General features: G+C 33.3%; 1 protein-coding gene across 1 annotated transcript in view; it reads right to left on the bottom strand.

The window, feature by feature from the left end:
- LOC126032373 (sulfotransferase 1E1-like) overlaps positions 1–18,068 on the bottom strand; it is a 30,247-nt gene extending 12,179 nt beyond the window's left edge. The window contains exons 1-4 of the mRNA XM_049790031.1: positions 17,973–18,068; positions 10,741–10,900; positions 7,189–7,314; positions 5,311–5,408 (exon numbers count right to left, since the gene is read on the bottom strand). Coding sequence (XP_049645988.1) covers positions 5,311–5,408; positions 7,189–7,314; positions 10,741–10,888 — 372 coding nt within the window. The 5' untranslated portion in view covers positions 10,889–10,900; positions 17,973–18,068. The remainder of the gene's footprint in view (positions 1–5,310; positions 5,409–7,188; positions 7,315–10,740; positions 10,901–17,972) is intronic.
- Positions 18,069–20,508: the final 2,440 nt, after the last annotated feature.

A 20,508-nucleotide genomic window follows, 5' to 3' on the forward strand; every position in this document is an offset into this window, starting at 1 on the left:
GTGAAAAATCAAACATGTCTTCCTTATTTTTCCTTTCACATATAAACAAATAACAATAAATTAGCAAAAGTGGAATATTGATTTTAGGTAATATTGACACTAAACAATTCTATCATTTGTTAAGTTCTACAGTGTTCACAATAGCCAGAATCTGGAAAAAATCCAAGTTCCCTATAATCAATGAGTGGATTAAGAAACTGGTACATCTATACAATAGAATACTACACAGTAGGTAGGAAAAATAAAGCCATAAAGTTTGCTTATCTATAACTGACATGGATATTATAATGCTGAGAATAAAAATGAGTCAGTAGGAGAGAGACATAGAATGATAATACTCTCATAGGATATGTTTATTTAAAATAGTATAATAATACTTTGGATAGACAATAATATTCAGAATATCTTTGGATAGATAATCATATCCAAAAACAATAGAGGCAAGGGTCAGGAGGAATAGTACATGGTAGGAAGCTTGCCATATATAGTTGGGGAGTACGGTGAGGGTAGAAAAGGTCCACCATGACAATCATAGATAGAAGTGATCACTATAGACAAAAACTGGGTGATAAAAGGAGATGAAGTGGTATGCCATGCTTAATACCCCCTCAGTAACAATATTGTAAACCACAGTGTTCTGAAAATAAAAGGAAGAGTGAAGAAAAATGTCTTTCACAGAGGAGAGAGGACAAAAGAGAAATTGGGGACATTGGTGGAACAAATTTGCAATAGTGAAGTGTTGTACACTGTATGACTGAAGCTCAATAATGAGCAACTTTGTAATTGTGTATCTCACAAGGATTGAATTAAATGATTTTGGTTTTTTTTCCTTGGGGGGGGCGTCACACCCGGTGACACTTAGAGGTTACTCCTGGCTATGAGCTCAGAAATAGTTCCTGGCTTGGGAAACCATATGGGACGCCAGGGGATTGAACAGCAAACCATACCAGGTTAGTGTGTGCAAGGCAAATGCCATACTGCTTGCTCCTCTTCTCTGGCCCCTAAATAATTTATTTATAAATAATTTTTAAAAATAGAAAAAAAGACTTTAAAATAGTTTTTAAAGGGGCCAGAGCTGTGGCACAGTTGGTAAGGCATTTGCTTTGCACGCAGCTGTCCAGGACTGACCTAGTTTCAATCCCCGATGTCCTATATGGTTCCCCAAATCACATTCTCTGAATGTCACCGGTATGTTCCGCCAAATAGTTAAAAAAAAATCACTTATAACCTAAAATGTCTAGTGACAAGTGAATTGAATGAGATCTTAATTATCTTTTCCAAATCTGATACTCAAAATTATTGGAAAAATATCTTCTTTTTTTAATTTTTTTAAATTTTTTTAATTTTTATTTTTTTTATTTTTAATTATGAGAACAAGGGTGCAAAGAAAGAGGACAAAGTAAAGTTACAGTGGAAGGACAATCACCCATAACATAATTCTCAGAAGTCCCCTTGCTGATATCTTAACTTTGAAATTTCAGCCAAAGAACATTAAGATAAATAAGACAGAATCCATGTACAATTACTTTGTCCCTCAAGTCCCCAGATTGTAACACATTATAATATTTCTTTTTTTTTTTTTTTTTTTTTTTTTTTTTTTGGTTTTTGGGCCACACCCGGTAACGCTCAGGGGTTACTCCTGGCTATGCGCTCAGAAGTCGCTCCTGGCTTGGGGGACCATATGGGACGCCGGGGGATCGAACCGCGGTCCGTCTCCTAGGCTAGCGCAGGTAAGGCAGGCACCTTACCTCCAGCGCCACCGCCCGGCCCCACATTATAATATTTCTTAACAGTACACAAGGCAATCTAAAGCCATAAAACTTACGTAACTCCTTAAACATTACAGGCATAGTATTTTCTTACATTTCCATATACATGCATATTAGCTTAAGTTAACCTCAAATTTTAAGTGAGTTCTTTTTAAGGATTAGAGTCAAAGGAGCACAATAAAAATGGTGTTAGAGTGGCAATTGTTGTTTGCATAGGCCCACCAAAATATGAGGGACATGGAAAGAAATAACCTTGGCCTAAGTACAAAGAGAACAGACCCCTAAAGTTTCCTAAGGCTAGTGAATAATACTATCTGTAAAATCTGCCTTATTTTCTTTTGATTACTGATATGATTAAGACCAATACCTTGGTCTTATTGTAGTCATTACATTTATTATTTTTACTCTTGTGATACATTCTAACAAGTTGTTTTCATTTTAGGTTTCACTATTAAAAAACATCCTTTCCATAGATGAGCATTATTTTGTGTTAAAGTTATGTTCAATATTTTCAATCATAGTTAGATATATATTAAATTCTACTTGTCCATTATATAAGTAGAATTCAACATTTATATAAAATATGGCTCTTATATACTTTACTTTAGAACTTTACTCCATTCCTTTATTCATATTATTCTTTTTTATTTATAATATCTTTATTTAAGCATCTTGATTACAAATATGATTGTGATTAGGTTCCAGTCATGGAAAGAACATCTCCCTTTACCAGTGCAATATTCCCACCACCAATGTCCCAAATCTACCTCCATCCCACCCCACCCCCACCTGTACTCTAGACAGGCTTTCCAGTTCCCTCATTCATTCATATGGTTATGGTAGTTCTCAGTGTAGTTATTTCTATAACTGCACTCACCACTCTTTGTGGTGAACGTCATGAAGTTCCAGCCTTCCTCTCATTGTCTCTGGATTGTAGCAAAAATGACTTTTATTTTTCTTAAAACCCATAGATGAGTGAGACTTTTCTGCGTCTCTCTTTTTTGTTTGTTTTTGTTTTTGTTTTTTTGGGGCCACATCCGTTTGATGCGCAGGGGTTACTCCAGGCTAAGCACTCAGAAATCGCCCCTGGCTTGGGGGGACCATATGGGACCCCCGGGGCTTGAACCACGGTCCTCCTTGGCTAGTACTTGCAAGGCAGACACCTTACCTCTAGCGCCACCTCACTGGCCCCTCATGATATTCTTGAATAGTCACTATAGTCTCAATATAGTTTCAATAGTTTGTATATCTCAAAATCCATATCCATATCATATAATATCCAATAATAGCATAAATTCAAGCTCTCTCAGACTTTGCTATCTCATTTTGAACAGCAAGAGGAGATATAAGTTAAAGAAAAGTTAAAAAGTTAAAGCAGGTTTCTATTTTCTTAATACTTCAGTTCCTATTCTATAAACCAAACTTCACATTCTACCTACATTTGAAAGAATATCTAGGTCTTTCTTGAAGATATGACTTTGCCTGCAGTTTTCTCAGGTTCCTATCACTAATTTATCCAAAATTTAGTTGTGATTATAATATATTCTAGGAATAAATCCCAAATTGTAAAGACCCTTGTTACTTTGATACACAATCTATGCCTCTTTCAACTAACTTCATTTCTAATCTGTGGTCATTCCTTTAATAATAAACATTAAAATAATGTTTCATAGTTATAGTTTTATAGTTATATTTTATGCTACTATCTTGTATAATTTTAATTTTAGGTATATGATTTATATGACTATAGATTAAGCTAACCACTTTTGTAATCAAATTGTGAATCAAGTCAGTATTCTAAAGATTTTGTTTCTGAAGACTTAAGTTGAAACTTCCTTTTTTGTTTATTTTGTTTGTTTGTTTGTTTCAACAAAGCATTGCATTGATATGTAAGGTCTTTACCTTGCACATGCCTATCTGACCCATTGAGCCCATATGATGTGAGTCATATGATGTGAGCCCATATAAATCAGCAATGATGACTGATATCAGAGCCAGTTGTAAGCCCTGAGCAGTTCAGATATGGCCCTAAACAAATGAAAAAAGGCAACAACAACAACAGACCTGTATCTTCCTTATGAAACAGTACCTCTGCTACACTTCTCCAATATTCTCATATTTCAGTTATTTACTTATTTACAGTTTATTTCTTTCTACACTTTCTTATTACTTAGTTTCTAGTCAAATATACTTTCAATAATAATTTTAATTTGTCTCTTTTTAATGTAATTTTAATGCAATAAATTCTTTGGAAAATAGTATAAACAGTGCTAAATATATTCACTGCCTATGATGATATTTAATCTCTGATAATTACCTTTATGAAGACAGAGACTATAGTAAGTGTATAGTGGAATTAAGAAGTAATGAAGAGCAACAGCCTACTACACAAAATAATTGCATATGGTTTTGTTACGTGTTTTAAAAAATAGTATTTCTGGGGCACCAGGAAAAAAATAGTATATCTTTTAGAAAATACCAAATGATGTTTTAAACTAAGATTATTTTGTTAGAAACAAATTCACTAATATTTATTTAGAATAGCTAGGATTGCTTTTATAAAAACAATCAAGAAAAATGTTTATAATTTTGAACCAGGAAAATACAGAATATGTCAAATATATTAAAATATCTGAGTACAGAAAAAAATTGTTCAATGGTTGTTATAAGTTTCTTTTCTTGTCCCATCTGTGGTAATCAAATGCTAGCTTATCTCCTTTATTTATCCAGTCTCTGTGTACATTCAAAGTTCAGCTTAAACTGAATTGGGTTGAGATGGTCTTGCATTCTCTCCAAGGTTACATAAATTAATTCCAATATATAATTCAAATCTAAGGTAAGATGCAGCTTCCTCTTGGTTGCCCTACCCTCAATGACTGGACTAGAGTTCTTCTCTTAGTTTACTTAAGTGATATCTTGTATTGTCTTTTGTAAATATGTCCCTTTCCCTCAATGACCATATGTTTATAAATAGAAGAATTTTATATAGCTCAGTGATTATTATATTAGTGGCACATGATATATACTCAATTTGTAATCACTGCTTTAGTTTTTATCTACTACTTTTTCATGTTTTACATTTCCAAGAACAATAGTTTGAAGGTAGATAAATCCAACAAAATTATTAATAATAACTATACAATCAATAAAAATTTATTGGGTGTTTATTTTGGATAACCATTAAATATTTGCAAAATTACTTCATTTTATTTCTTTTTTATAAAAGTAAGCAAACTGATATTTAGAGCTTATTTGTTTATTCAAAATTATCTTCGCTATTTGTTTATTCAAAACTATGCATATGTTGACCATACAGATATTTATTATATTTCTATTAATTCAGTGAACCAATATATATTTTTTATATATATATTTTATATATAATATAAATATAATAATAAATAATAATTATAAATAAATAATAAAAATAATAAATAAATAAATAATAAATAATATAATAAAATTAATATATATTTTATATGAACTAATTATTCAAAATATTTTAGTTGAATTATTTTCTATAAGTATTTTATTTATTTACCTTACAATTCTTTTCCCAAAATGAGACTGGAAGAAGTTCTGGTGGCAAATGAGTCTTCACAAGTCTTGGAGATGCCATCAGTTTTAATTGCTTAACTCCTAATTTAAAAAATACATTAAGAATTATAATATGTAAAATATAATTAAAGAGACTTGTTATGCATCCAAATAATAATTCAGATTAATTATGACAAGGTTAATAGGTGTACCAGAAAAAATATAAATACAAAAAGCATTTCATCATTATGCTAATATTGAAAGTCAAATCATACCACTGATGTCCATTGAACCCCCTCTCCCTCTTAAAAAAATCTCTTTATTCCCTCTGTGGTACTATGAGTTCTGTGATCTGATATTTTAAGGATTTTTTTTGACCATGAGCATTTCATTGCATTTCTTTTCCATTTTATCACTTTTATCACTCATGGGTTATGGATTTTCTGTAAAAATATACCTATATATTTAGAATCACAATCTTAGACATAAAATATTATACATTTTATGTATCTACATAAATCTACATAATTGCTATTTTGTATATTTATTAATATAAATATATAGTATGAATAACATGTGGATTAAAATTAATTTCCATCTTTTGATTCAGCATGTGTCATTTATTTATTTTAAAATTACTTTGTTATCATGACTTACAGTTGTTCATATAATATAGTTGTTTTTTGTTTCACCATTCTAAAGTAGTTCTTGATTGAGTTTCAGTCATAGAGTGTACAACCCCCTTCACCAGTGCACATTTCCACCACCAATGTTCCCAGTTTCCCTTTCATTCTCTCCCTTGGCATTTCCCCTGCTTGTCTTTGTGGTAGACATTTTTCTTTTCTCTTTTTTTTTTTAACCATTTTAGGTACAGTGGCTTGTAAAATTGTTACTAAATGGATATGATGCATATCACTTTTTATCTTTTCATTTAGTTTTGTCCAGAGTGATCAAATAGTTTCTATCATAGTTAAATAGATCTCTTCTTTTTTTGGGGGGAGCACACCCGGTGACTCTCAGGGGTTACTCCTGGCTGTGCACTCAGAAATCGCACCTGGCTTGGGAAACCATATAGGATGCCAGGGAATCAAACGCGATAGGTCCTAGGTCCAAGGCAAACGTCCTACTGTTGCGCCATTGCTCTGGCTCCAAGAGAACCCTTCTGTACCCTAGCACTCCTCTATTTATGGCAAACTTCCTGCCATGTACTGGTCCTCCTGGCCCATTTCTCTATTGTGTCTGGATATTATTACAATATTATCTTTTTCATACTCCACAAGTGCCACAAGTGAGTGCAATCATTCTATGCATATCACTCTCCCTCTGACTCATGAAATAGATGGATGAAATTGGTGCTGAACAAATTGGATTTTTGACATTAAATTTCTCTTCTTAATAAATCATACTGAAATTACAAGATCAAGGAATATGCAGTAATTAAAATTTTTTCTCCTCCCAGAAATTATAAATTTTAATTATGTAATTAAATTATAGAATTATTTAAACTGTCATACTATTGATTTTACATTTATACTGGTTATAATTATTGACAATAAAAGGGATGAATGTGAATATCCTACTGCACATACTTTGAAAAAGTTAGAAATAATTTCTAGTTTTAAAGTGCTATTACATTTAACAAGTAAGGAGAAAAATATTAATAAATTATTAGCCTGTGCTAAAATATGTGAGAGCCATCATTAAATTCTCTATTTTAGTTACATACCATGCTTTAAAGTCTATCAAGATTTAAATTTAAATGTGCATGTTATTCAGGCGAAAGTGGACAGCATTGTCATTTTTGCTTAGTCTCTTTGATCGTATCATTTGTAATTTTCCCTCGAAGTACATCACTAGTTTTAAAAATCTATGTAAACATTACCATTTAGGGCATCTTCTTTTCTGCACTCCAGGAAAGGTATTCTATTAAAAATGGCATCTTCTCTGCACTTTTTATCATCACCTTCTTTGTAGATCATGTCTACAATTTCACTAACCCAAGTTGTACCTGTAAAAATTAAATAAATCTCAGGTTACCAATAACCACATTGTCTGATACAAGTAGTGGATTTATAACATATTAAACAAAGTTGGATTATGTAAATGTAGTGTAATTTGGAAGGTATTAAAATAGGAAAAATCAATCAAGGAAAACTTTAATATTTATTTTTATAGTACATCAAAATAACCTAGTAAATTTGGACAAATACTGAACTAAAAGACAGCTGTGGCATGAGTCCAATTTTGAATAATATTATTCAAGCATACTTTAAACCACAAACAATGCTTTCTTCTGCTTATGTTGTGTCTTAGTTCAGAAGACACTGAAAAACAAAAAGTTTTGTACTTGTCTTCTGATATTCAAAGTTCTTTTGATATGTCATAAACAATGTCAAAAAGCAAACGACCCCCTAATTTTGCAGTTAAAACATAGGTTTAGGCCTATATTCGCTGTATCAGACAGAACGTTCCTGTGCTGCAACTGTATGTATCACAGTGAGCCAATCACAACAAGCAAAGGTTTTGCCAGGTTATACTGTAATAGACTTCCTCTCTGACTCTAGCCAATCTGAGCAGGCTTTTTACAGTGTAGATTTGGTACAGAACATTGTCTAATTTGCATGCATAAAAAGCCTGCTTGGATTGGCTGAGTTAGAGAGGCAGCCGAGAAGCCTTGCAGTGATTGGTGCAGGATTGAGCTGGAAAATTTGTTTTGTGGCAATATCCAGACGATTTCATTTAGTGGCATATAGAAACATTTTTCGAGATATACTCAGCATATAAGATGACCCCCGATTTTTGGTTGACTTTTTTTTTGTTTCAAAAGTCATCTTATATGCTGGAAAATACGATATATATATATATATATATATATATATATATATATATATATACACATATATATATTAAGATGTTATAGTACAAGTGGATTCAGGATTTTAAACAAACACAATAAATATCAGTTGACATAGCATATAGATGCTATCCTTATGGGTGTTTGTGACAGGGGCCACACCTGGTCATCCTCAAGGGTTACTTCAGGCTCTGCTCTTAAGAAATGCTCATGGGACCATATGGGATGCTGGGGATTGAGTAGTAGTCTCACATGCAAAGGCAAGCACCCTACAAAGCACCATATAACCCAGGCGCCTATTATATTATGTTTTAATTTTTTAATAAAGAAACCTTCAAGGGCCCGGAGAGATAGCACAGCGGCATTTACCTTGCAAGCAGCCGATCCAGGACCAAAGGTGGTTGGTTCGAATCCCGGTGTCCCATATGGTCCCCCGTGCCTGCCAGGAGCTATTTTTGAGCAGACAGCCAGGAGTAACCCCTGAGCATTGCCGGGTGTGGCCCAAAAACAAAAACAAAAACAAAAACAAAAAAAGAAAAGAAGAAGCCTTCGAGAGGACAGGGTAATCTAATTTAACATTAGTGAATAATTGACATAAATTAATCACTTTCAGAAAGGCGACCATTGTTTGGTGAGGTTTTAATTATTTTCAGATAAAGACTAGATAATATAGTAGTGAGTCAAGAAATTTAAAAGATATTACATCCTAAATTATAAAGCCTCTCTAAACAAAATTTAAGATAAAACTAATGAAGAAAGCACAGAATCTTTTTTAGTTCATATTACAAACTCTTTCACCCTAAATAATTTGAGTTGTTTTCTAATACTTATAAAAAGGAACCTTGTTCAGACCAAAAAAATTATGATCAAGTGGTGCCTGATAAATATTTCTCTAGTAACAGCATAAGTAAAGCAAAATGATGCATAAGCAGAAGGGAAGACAAATAATGTATAAAAGACATTATGGATACATTATAACTAAAAATAGAAAACATGGCTGATTGATAAATATCAAAGATGCAGATGCTGAAGCAAGATAATTTAGTCACCACATATTTCAACATTTTTGTTGTTGTTGTTGGTTTTTGGGCCACACCTGGTGATGCTCAAGGGTTACTCCTGGTTATGCGCTCAGAAATTGTTCCTGGCTTGGGGGACCATATGGAATGCCAGGGGATTGAACCACGGTCCTTCCGAGGCTTAGCGATCTTACCACTTGCGCCACTGCTCAGGTTACAACAATTTTTTATAAATCAAGGGGAAATGAAAGAACATTGTAAGAGTATCCAAAAACATGTGTGCATTGGTGATGGGAAAGTTGCACGATGAAGGGGGGTGTTCTTTTGTGAATGAAGCCCAACTACAGTCATGTTTGTAAACACAATGTTTAAATAAAGATATTAAAAAACATATATAGTATTTTAAATACTTTAACTGCTCAAAAGGATAGGAAGTTCCAGGAACCAAAGTGATACTACAGAGGTTAGTGTGCTTACCTTGTATGCTGTTAGCCTGAGTTTCACCTTTGGCATTCCATATAGTACCCTGGAACCCACCAGGAATATTTCTTGAGTTCAGACTCAGGATTAATGAGCACAAACAGGTGAGCCCCAAAAACAAATCAAACACACACACACACACACACACACACACACACACACACACACACAATTCCTTACCAGTTCCTTTTTCTTTTCATCTTAACACTCCAATATATGAATAGAAATTGAGTTAATCTCGAAAAATAAATATTACATATAATATAAAAAGATAGAATTTAAGAAGCTGTAGAGATAGTACAATGGGTGATGCCCTTATCTTGCATGCCGCAGAACCAGGTGTTATTCCTGTCACCCAAGAACTCAAGAGTGATTTCTGAACATAGAGCCAGGAGTGAGCTGTGGGCACAACCCAAGTATGACCCCTCCCCCCCCCAAAAAAAAAAACAATAAAACAAAGCAAACAAAGATAGAATTAAAAGAGGAACTGGTCAATATTTTTTTAAAGTGGTGTGTGTGTGTGTGTGTGTGTGTGTGTGTGTGTGTGTGTGTGTGTGTGTGTGTGTGTGTGTGTGTGTGTTTTGATTTTTGTCAATACCCGGTGCTTCTCAGAGGTAATTCCTGATTCAGTGTTGAGGAGTGTTTCTGGGAGATTTGCTGGACTATGTAGCATCAGAGAATGAAACTCAGGCTACTTTGAAAGCAGGCATTCTCTTGAACTATCTACCCTGAAAAGGTGATCTTTTGACTATGTGAAAATCACTTCCAATTTGTCTGTGCAATGATTATATAAACAAGGTAAAGTTCGTGACTTTAAAGTTAGTTAAGTTTCATTATTCAATAATCCTCAAGTATAGAAATTTCTATAGTATCCAGTAATATATGTCATTTTTGCTCAAGTTATAGTTTTCTACTGTGGTTTTAGATTAGTATTAAAATTTAAATATTTTCCTCTTTTTCTATCAAACTTACAATGAACCTTATTTAATAAGAAGAATAATAGTGGAAAAATTGAGCAGTATTAATGTATATTTTTATTGTTATTTAATGAAATTGAAACAATTTAACCCAAAAAACTTACCTGATCTGGGATAGGTTACAATCAGAACATCATCTTCTCTTGCCTGGAATGTTTCTACATCATCCCAATATTTGAGAAAGTCTTTATACATTAAAATTCCATGAACTTTGCCAAAATTTTCAGAATAGTCAGACTCTGAAGAATCCATCTGAGCAGAATACTGAAAAAACAATGATTTAATTTATACTTTATATGCTCTTTAAAAGGTTTTCATATTAAAATATTTGTATAAATTGTTTCCCATGTGGGCAACATTTCTCAGCTGCTATGCATACAGTTTAATAACTATCAAATGAGTATATACGAGCTCTTTAAAAACTGGGGAAAAGAGCTAGACTGACTTCACAAAGATATTGACAGTTTATGATTATCAGTTATAAAAATGCAATTTAATAAGTGAAATAACACTTAATACATGTATTAGAAGTAGATGTAAAAACTGCAAACACCCCGTGTTTTACAGGGGAAGTAAAGGTATATTAAGAACATCCTTCTTTCACTTCTGATGGACATAAATTAGTATAGTCTCTTTAGAAAATAGTATGTATTTCTCAAAAAATGTATCTATCATTTGACTCAGCAATTCCAAAGCCAAGAATCGCTAAAAAAAAACCCACAAAAATACTCATGCAAGGATTATGTGTATATATATATATATACATACATACACCTATGCTCACTGTAGACTATTTATAATTAATATATGTATATATATAAATTTCAAGTGTCTAATAATACTTAAATTGTTAAATAAAATGCATTTATATATGCAATGGAATAAGATAAAGAATTGTTTTGTGACAATATGTATATAATTAAAACAGACATAGTAAACAAAATAAATATGAATAAAAACAGGTACCAAATAACCTTAGCAATAAGTGACATAGGTAATAAAAAAAATAAATGAAATGAAATGACCATTTTCAAAAAGAATAATATCCCTTATAAAAAACCTTTAAAACATCAGATCACAGAACTCACAGTACCAGAGAGAGAATAGAGAGAATTAAAAGTTATAAGGGTTTTAATTGGCAGTTGTAGTACAAGATTTATTCTTTTCAATACTATCATAGTGAGGTAATATAGTTTGTAAAGGTGTAAATATGTACTCAAAATATGTAACATCTTGAGGATCAGTGCTATTTAAATAAAAATAAAGTATACTGTAAATTTACTTGTGTTTTAAGGTTATAATCCTATAAGAAATAAGTATAAGAAGCAAGATAAAACACTATAAGTAAATGTATTTGGGAAGGGTGGTTGGGCCACAGAAGACTGTACTCAGAGGTTACCCTGACTCTATACTCAACTGTGGACTTAAGGAAGCATATGGGCTGCAGAGAATCAAATTCCAGTAGGTTGCTTGAAAACCAAATGTCGTACTTACTGTACTATCTCTCTCTCTCTTTTTTTTTTTTGGCCACACCTGTTTGATGCTCAGGGGTTACTCCTGGCTAAGCACTCAGAAATTGCCCCTGGCTGGGAGGGAAACATATGGGATGCCGGGGGATCAAACTGCGGTCCTTCCTTGGCTAGCACTTGCAAGGCAGACACCTTACCTCTAGCGCCACCTTACCGGCCCCTGTACTATCTCTCTAGCCCCAGGAATTATAGGGTTTTTGTTGTTGTTGTTGCTGGTTTTTTTCATACAATGAAAAAGACCTTTATTTTCAGGTTACTAAATCTTGAAATACAATTCTACATAAATAACAGCAATTAATCTAAGCCAGAATCTCCAAAATTAAGTTACCATTTCTAAAAACAAATATATAAATTATGCTGTATTTATACTTGAAATGATATTTTAGTTTTCATAAATTTGAACCAAACTTCATTCAATTTCAGTCTGACCTTATATTGAATCTTCCACATTAAATATTCATGGTCTGATAGAACCAAGGGGGATGTCATTTTTTTCATTAAAAAATTAAATAAATTCGGGGCCGGTGAGGTGGCGCTAGAGGTAATGTGTCTGCCTTGCAAGCACACTAGCCAAGGAAGGACCACAGTTCGATCCCCCGGCGTCCCATATGGTCCCCCTGAGCCAGGGCAATATCTGAGCGCTTAGCCAGGAGTAACTCCTGAACATCAAATGGGTGTGGCAAAAAAATTAAGTAATTTGTAACAACAAAAAAGTACAGCTTTGTACTTAAAGCCATATTTAATAGTGGCCCTTTTATTGATGCCAGAATGATGGCAGGATGCTTGTCTTGTGCCTAGATGGTCAGGGTTTCATCCCAATACCATGTATAGTCCTTCAGGCATTGCCAGGAATGATTCCTGTGAACAGAGTCAGGACTATTATTTTAATGCCATAGGTAAACGTGAAATCTGAATCTGCACAGATAGTACAGTGGACAGGGCATTTCCTAGCATATGGCTGACAGATTTGATCTTCTGCATTCGATATAGCACCCAAACACTTTCTGGGATAATTATTAAGAGCAGAGTTAAGAATAAACTCTGAGCATAATAAATTGTGGCCCAATATTCTAACTACAAGATAAGAGATTAGAAACAAATTTTGGGGACCTAAAGAATAGTAGCGCAGGTAAGGTGCTTTCCTTGTATGCTCTTAACCTGGGTTTAATCTTCAGCCTTATATAATTACCTCAAATCCGCAAGGAGTGATTCCTGAGCACTGCCAAGTGTGGCCCAAAACAAGACAAAAAGCAAAATCTTTGTTAGCATCCTTATATTTATACATGATGAATTTTATAATAAATGAAAATAGTAGTTCATTTTCTTTGTAAAAATTGACAAGGCATACAAAATACTTTAAAAGTTTCAGAATGAAGTTTTTAGACTATCATAGCTTTGATTATGTACACATTAAATAATAACAAATATTGATACATTTGATACCTATTTTCAGATATAATAAAAGCATCCTTATAATACATAATATATAATAATATATTATATATAACAATATATATAATATATAATATCCAATATATATTATTTAAAGCTTTCAATTGCTTGCTGTGGACATTTTAAAGGAAATAAAATTAGTGACATGATATATCTAGATACAGATGCTTGTTTTTTTTTTGGGGGGGGGGCACACCCATTTGACGCTCTTGGCTATGTGCTCAGAAATCACTCCTCGCTTGGGGGACCATATGGGAAACTAGAGGATCGAACTGAGGTCCATCCTTGGCCAGCGCTTGCAAGGCAAATGCCTTACCTCTAGCAACACTGCTCTGGCCCTAGATACAGATTTTTGAGAATACAAAACTTCCTTTCTGACCACTGACAGTTTTATATTCTCTAAAGTTAATCACTCCCATTAATATATTTTTCTTCCAAATGTTTAAATGTATATAAAATATATACTTACTATATTAATGTTTATTAGACTTGTAATATATTAGGTACTTTATTTTCCCCTAAACTCATAAACCTATTTTGTGTTGATACACAAATTATATTTTATTCCTATCAATAGGAATGAGCAATCAATTATATTGCTATAGTATAGATCAACTTATTTTGTTTTGTTTTTGGGCCACACCCGGTAGAGCTCAGGGGTTACTCCTGCCTCTACACCCAGAAATAGCTCCTGGAAGGCTCAGGGGACCACATGTGATGCGGGGAATCGAACTGGGGTTCGTCCTAGGTAGGTAGCATGCAAGGCAACCTCCCTACCTCTGTGCTATCGCTCCTGTCCCTAGATCAAACTTTTTTATGGACAGATGCAAAATCCTCAATTGCACATTTTGCTTCAATATACATTACACTGTTAGAAATATCTTAAGAGACCGGAGTGATAGCACAACGGGTAGAGCATTTGCCTTGCATAGCTAGCCTGGGCTCTATCACAGGCCTTCCATATGTTCCCCAAGCCTGCTAGTAGTGATTTCTTAGTGTGCAGAAATAGGAGTAACTTCTGAGCGCCTCTAGATATGTCCCCTTTCCCCCAAAATAGAAGTGATTCCTGAGTTCAGAGTTAGGAATAACCCTTAAGCACAATAGGGTGTGGCTCCAAAAATAACCAACCAAAAAATGTTAAGCATTGGTATTTTTACCCTTTGCAGCTAAACAGCATAGTCACGCTAGAAAGGTATGTACATGTCAGATACTAATAAAGTAAATTTTTTAGCAAATTACTAATTTATATCAGTTTTAGAGCACTAGGCATTTCTTATATTCTTGCATCCTTACAAAATTAAAAATTATTTGTTTATTTTATAATTTAAAAATTTTAAACTATGTTAAGGATTAATTGAAATGTTTGTGTTTTCATATATTGTAACTTTATTGTGTATTTAAATATTTTGGTTCATTAACCCCATCAACTGTGTTGGTTATATATACGTGATTTATAATTTATTATTCATTTATAGAATCTAACTATCTGTTGTATTTATATTATGTTTTCAAATATTACTTAGTTTCAAAGGTTTTACATTGAATTTTATGTTTCATATACCAAATGCATCAAAATTTTGACTTATGGAAATTTATAAAAACTGACATTTTAATAAACATGATTAATGTTTATAGATTCATATTAATATAGATAACTAATATACAAAATGGAGAATGATTTATAATTACTGAAAGTAATATTTATAAGACAATCACTCTTCAAATATTTTTCTACTCTTTAAAATTGTTTGATCTTGGCAATTTTTTTTACCATGCTTCATTTTATAATCTACAGATTGAGGATAATAATTATGCTGTTTACCTAAAACTTCTACTTGGAACTAATGTACATAAATATGTCTAATTTTAAATGTTTAATAAATATGAATTTTCCTACTATTACAGAGTCATATGATTATTTAGTTCAGAGATTGCCAAACACACTTGGCTTTTTGCCCCCTTTCCAGCTAAAAAGATGAGTCTGCATCCCCTTATAAATTTGCTTACTGTAATGGAACAAACAAAAAATGTCCCCCAATTGCTGCAGAGACTATTACTAGCTCCTGGATTTTTCAAGTGTGTGTAGGCAATCATGCATTTTAAGAAATACTCATACAAAGGAATCAGACATTGCATTCTCAGTAATAGAACATATTTCATAATACTATGTTTATTCACAACAAGGGAAAGCATAGTGTCAAAACTCTCCAGAATGTGTTTTATAAATACAAGAGCATCTGGAGAAAGTCAGTCGATAATCTTTTATTTTTCACTCTGGAGAAGCCTGCATTCTCTTTTGAACATGCACATTATCTCTTTCCCCTTATATCTTTCTTAATAAGTTTCATGCAATAAAAACTATCTTGAAGGGCTGAAGAATAGTGTAGTGAAGAAGGGGACACTTGCCTGGCATTTTGCCAACATCCTATATTATTTAATATCCTATAGAGTTCCCTAAGTCTGCCAGGAATGACTCGTGAGCACAGAGCCACACCCACCAAGGGGTGGCCCCAAAACAATCAAATAAAACATACTATCTAGTTCACACACACACACACACACACACACACACACACACACACACAAAGATCTCTGGGTCAATTTAGTATAACATCCATTCATTTTTACTCCAATTTCTACACCAGAGGAGTAGCATAATGAAATATTTCCTTTTATTTAAAATTTAATTCAAAATAAAGTTATGGCTATTGTTTTTAGAAACCACAGGAAATTAGTCACAGATATTAGTACTATTGGGAAAAAATTGCTTAAGCCTTAAAGACAGAATATCATTTTTGGGGAGGGAGACAGGAAGGACTCCCAAGCAGTGTTCAGAAGATCCGGAGCTCCAACTATCAGGCTGTTTAATGTGAGGACTCTTGGATGCTCAAGCGATCATGTGGAACTGGACATAAAATTAGGTTAGCACCATGTAAAGCAATCACCTATTCTTGTACTGTACTTACTTTTAGCCCTGACTTTTCCAAAACTACTTTCTCAGGCATATTAGATGTAATCATCAAATTATGAGATTTTTATCACAAATCAATCTTTAATAATTAAGCTTCTTTCCCAACCTCTTTGTTTCATCAAAATAGATCTTCTAGGAAAAATGTGCATAAATATACAACTTGCCCTGTATGTTTATTTACTCATTTTAACAATTTTGCTTGGTGTTCTGCCATGTATGCAAAAGTTGGCTGACAGTAGGGAATAACTGATTTTTACTAGCCTGTTGGCTGACTTCTGGCTACACCGATGATTACTTTTAATATTACATTAAACTAAGTAATATAGTAGACCCCCCCTGTTTTTAAACTTCATACCACAATGTGACATCCTGTAGTAGCTCTCTAAAAATGAAAAAGTCATATTTCCTGGGCTTGAGAGGATAATACAGGAGGTAGAGTGTTTTACTTGCAAATAGCAGCATAGGTTCAATCTCCCAACTCTGCTTGGAGCGATCCCTGATTGCAGAGCCAGGTTAAAAAAAAAAAAAAAAAAAAACCAGAGCACCACCAGATGTGTCTATCAAATAAAACAAAACAACAAGCAAACAAAACTTAAGTTATATTTCCATGAATTTCACTTTTATAACTGATTATGTTGGTAAGTATCTAGCAGCACCAAAAAAAATTACAACTGATTATCAACTCAATTGAATTTGGATTTTTTTAAGTTTATTTTTCCTTCCCATTCCCTTTTCTTTCTCTATACATTTTTGTTTATTCCTCAATCTGGCTTTCATTTAGTAAATGCACTTAAAAAAATTTGAATAAGCAGGTAAAAAACAGAACACTTTGATATTTTAATATCTGAACCCTCATTCAGGACTAGAAACAATAGATTAACTAGGCAGTTTGCTAAAAAGTATTGCTTAGCTTTAATTACTGGATAAATTTTCTAATAGTTACTACTCTGTTTAGGATCTACCTATCAGCAGAAACTTGGATTTCTATTTTTCATTGGATGGATTTCACTGTCATTTGCAAGAAATCTGCTACTAACAGATTGTTTCTAATATAGTTCACAAGAAATAAAATCAGATTAATAGTCAATTTTCTATCTTAATTTTGCCATCATTCTTTCTTTATTTTTATCAGAAAAATGAAGAACTTGTACAAAGTATAGAACTATGATAGATTTCTGTTAAAGCTCACTAGGCAGTAAAAGATAATGTAAAAGCACATATAGTTTTTAATATCAGACAAATTTATTTTTAAGTTTTGATTATTTACTTTATTAATTTAATAAAATATGTTACTTTGTTTCCCTTTAAACAGATTTATAATAGATTTAGTTCTATAATTTTATGTGTAAAATTTAAATATTAGTTTTAAAAATTAATATCCAACCTGTTCAGCTGATTCTCTAAAAGAAACTGGTGATCCTGTATAGTTTTCTTCAATTCCTTGCTTAAGTTTTAACCTGCAACAAAAGATAAGAACCACTGCATTTGAAATATTTCTGGTAAGCTTTTATGCTGAATGCCAGAGAAAGAGGCGGGGACTAAGTTGTGAGGCTTGGCTTCATGAAGTTCATGAGGCAGTGCAGTAACACTAAAAGATGGACACATACCTGCAAAAGCAAGTACCTACACAATCACATCCATTCATACAGAGATGTAGAAAGCCTCTGGTGCCACTTTACATTTTTGGCTTACAATCAAATCCTCATGTTTGCCAAGTGCAATATGTGGGCTGGAAAAAGGGAGGGAGAGGAAGTAAAAGAGAAAATTTCAGAAATAGGAATAAAAGAGCATGGGAAGGGAGATTCCCCTTACTCACTGGGTAGATTGCCACTTAAAATAGAAAGGTGCTGGAGGAATGAGAAAAGAGGAAAAACTGAAAGAAGAAATTAAAGGGAACTCAGGTGCCTGGATCAAAACACCTAAATCTACCAAGCATTGTTAACTTTGCAGTACTAACTGTGCTCTAGCAAATCAACTGGAATCTATTGATTGTTCTAACAATTAATTATAAAATACATTCAACTTAGAATTGTTTTACATGTGGTTCCAAAACAGGTCTGAAAATAAAAACATATGACAGCTAAAACAGAATGTAAACAAAGCTTACTTATGGTTTATTATTTTATAAGTATCATATTTTTCTGTTCATATTTATTAGATAATGTAATAGGAGGGACTTTCTGGGTAAAGTTAAATATTGATCTTACTAGAACTAGATAATAAAAGTAGACAAACAACAGGTCGAAGGTTTTTTAAACTCAGATGTCTCTGTATTTTAATACTGATGCACTTATTTTTGGTCAATTAAAAATGCTTTTTTTCTATCCACTAGACCAGTGGTCGGCAAACCATGGCTTGCAAGCGACATACAGCTCTTTACACTTTTTAATGTGGCTCTTCTGTGTGCCTGGCGGCCACTCCAGGAGTCAGGACTTTGCTCCTAGCCTCTGTCAGTGCACGCCCTGTGTGGCTCTCAAAATAAATTTCAATCATGGTTTTGGCGAGATTTGACTCAGTTGAATATAAAGGTTGCCCACCACTGCACTAGACTCATCAATAACTTGAACTCAGTGTTTTCTAGACCTCAATAGTATTCATTTATCTTTCAAGTTTTATTATATTGCAACACTTCTAAAAATGTTTATCTGACTCTTGGAAAAATTCATTCCCCTGGGTGGATTTTAAACTTTGCACTTATCACAAATTTTTGCAATTAAAGTATACTTATCTAAATTATTTGATATTTCTAAAGCCTTAAAAACAGATTATCTAAAATTAGGACACAGCATTGAGTACAGAAATAAGCAATGTATAGTATATATGGGGGAACAAAATTGGTGACAGTTTGTGAATATTTTTGGAATGATGATTATTTCAATCTGATTAGTCTTTTAAAATAACAAGATTTAGATAGTTTTCCTTTTTACCTAGCCTAAAAATACCTAAGAGAATTTAGGGCTGGAGAGGTAGCACAGTGGTAGGACCAAAGGTGGTTCAAATCCTGGCATCCTATATGATTATCCATGCCTGCAAGTGGCAATTTCTGAGCAGAGAGCCAGGGGTAACCACTGAGTGCCAGCGGGTGTGGCCCTAAAACAAACAAACAAAAGAAAACAAAATAAAACCTAAGAGAATTTAGGTAGTGCTTCTTTCCTGAAAAATAGTTATCACCACAAGTAACTACAAAGAACATAAGCTAAACACAGTAAATAGGGGAAATCTTGGCAAGACCACTGTGTTTAAGGATGTCTCTGTCCTTGCATAGTATGGCAAACAGCTATTGCATTTTTGCTCTTTCCATTTGTTGGGGGGCCTACACCCAATGGTGCTCAGGAGTTACTCCTGCCTCTGCATTCAGAAATTGCTCCTGGCAGGTTGGGAGGCTGTGTGACCATATAGGGTATATATAGTACTTTTCCTACTTTCCCTACACTCAAGCATGACTCAAATAAAATTTATCAAACTATCAAAGCTTTGTTGATTTGAGCATACCCAGTAGTGTTCAGGGCTTGTTCTGACTCTGTACTATATGTACCCTATATATACTGTACTATATGTACCATATAGGATCCAAGGATATAACCCGGATTGTCCACATGCAAGACAAATGCCCTCCCTATGGAACTACCACTTTGGTCCCAGCTTGTATATTTTTATAAATTGCCTCTTTACCCTTTAAGTACTAATCCCCTACCCACTACCTGATTGTTGGGAGAATTTGTATTTTTGTGTGATACTCTAATACATTCACTATTAAACATTTTCTACAATTAAGTTACATAGAATAGAATAGTGTCACATATCTCCATTTCCTAAAAATCACATACGCCTTATCTCCCCTGTTCTGAATTTATGACAATGACTGATCATATTACTGTCTTCTCATATAGACATTTCTGAAGAATTATATGGTTATGTTT

Source organism: Suncus etruscus, chromosome 16, assembly GCF_024139225.1.
Source record: "Suncus etruscus isolate mSunEtr1 chromosome 16, mSunEtr1.pri.cur, whole genome shotgun sequence".
NCBI classification, from domain to species: Eukaryota; Metazoa; Chordata; class Mammalia; order Eulipotyphla; family Soricidae; genus Suncus; species Suncus etruscus.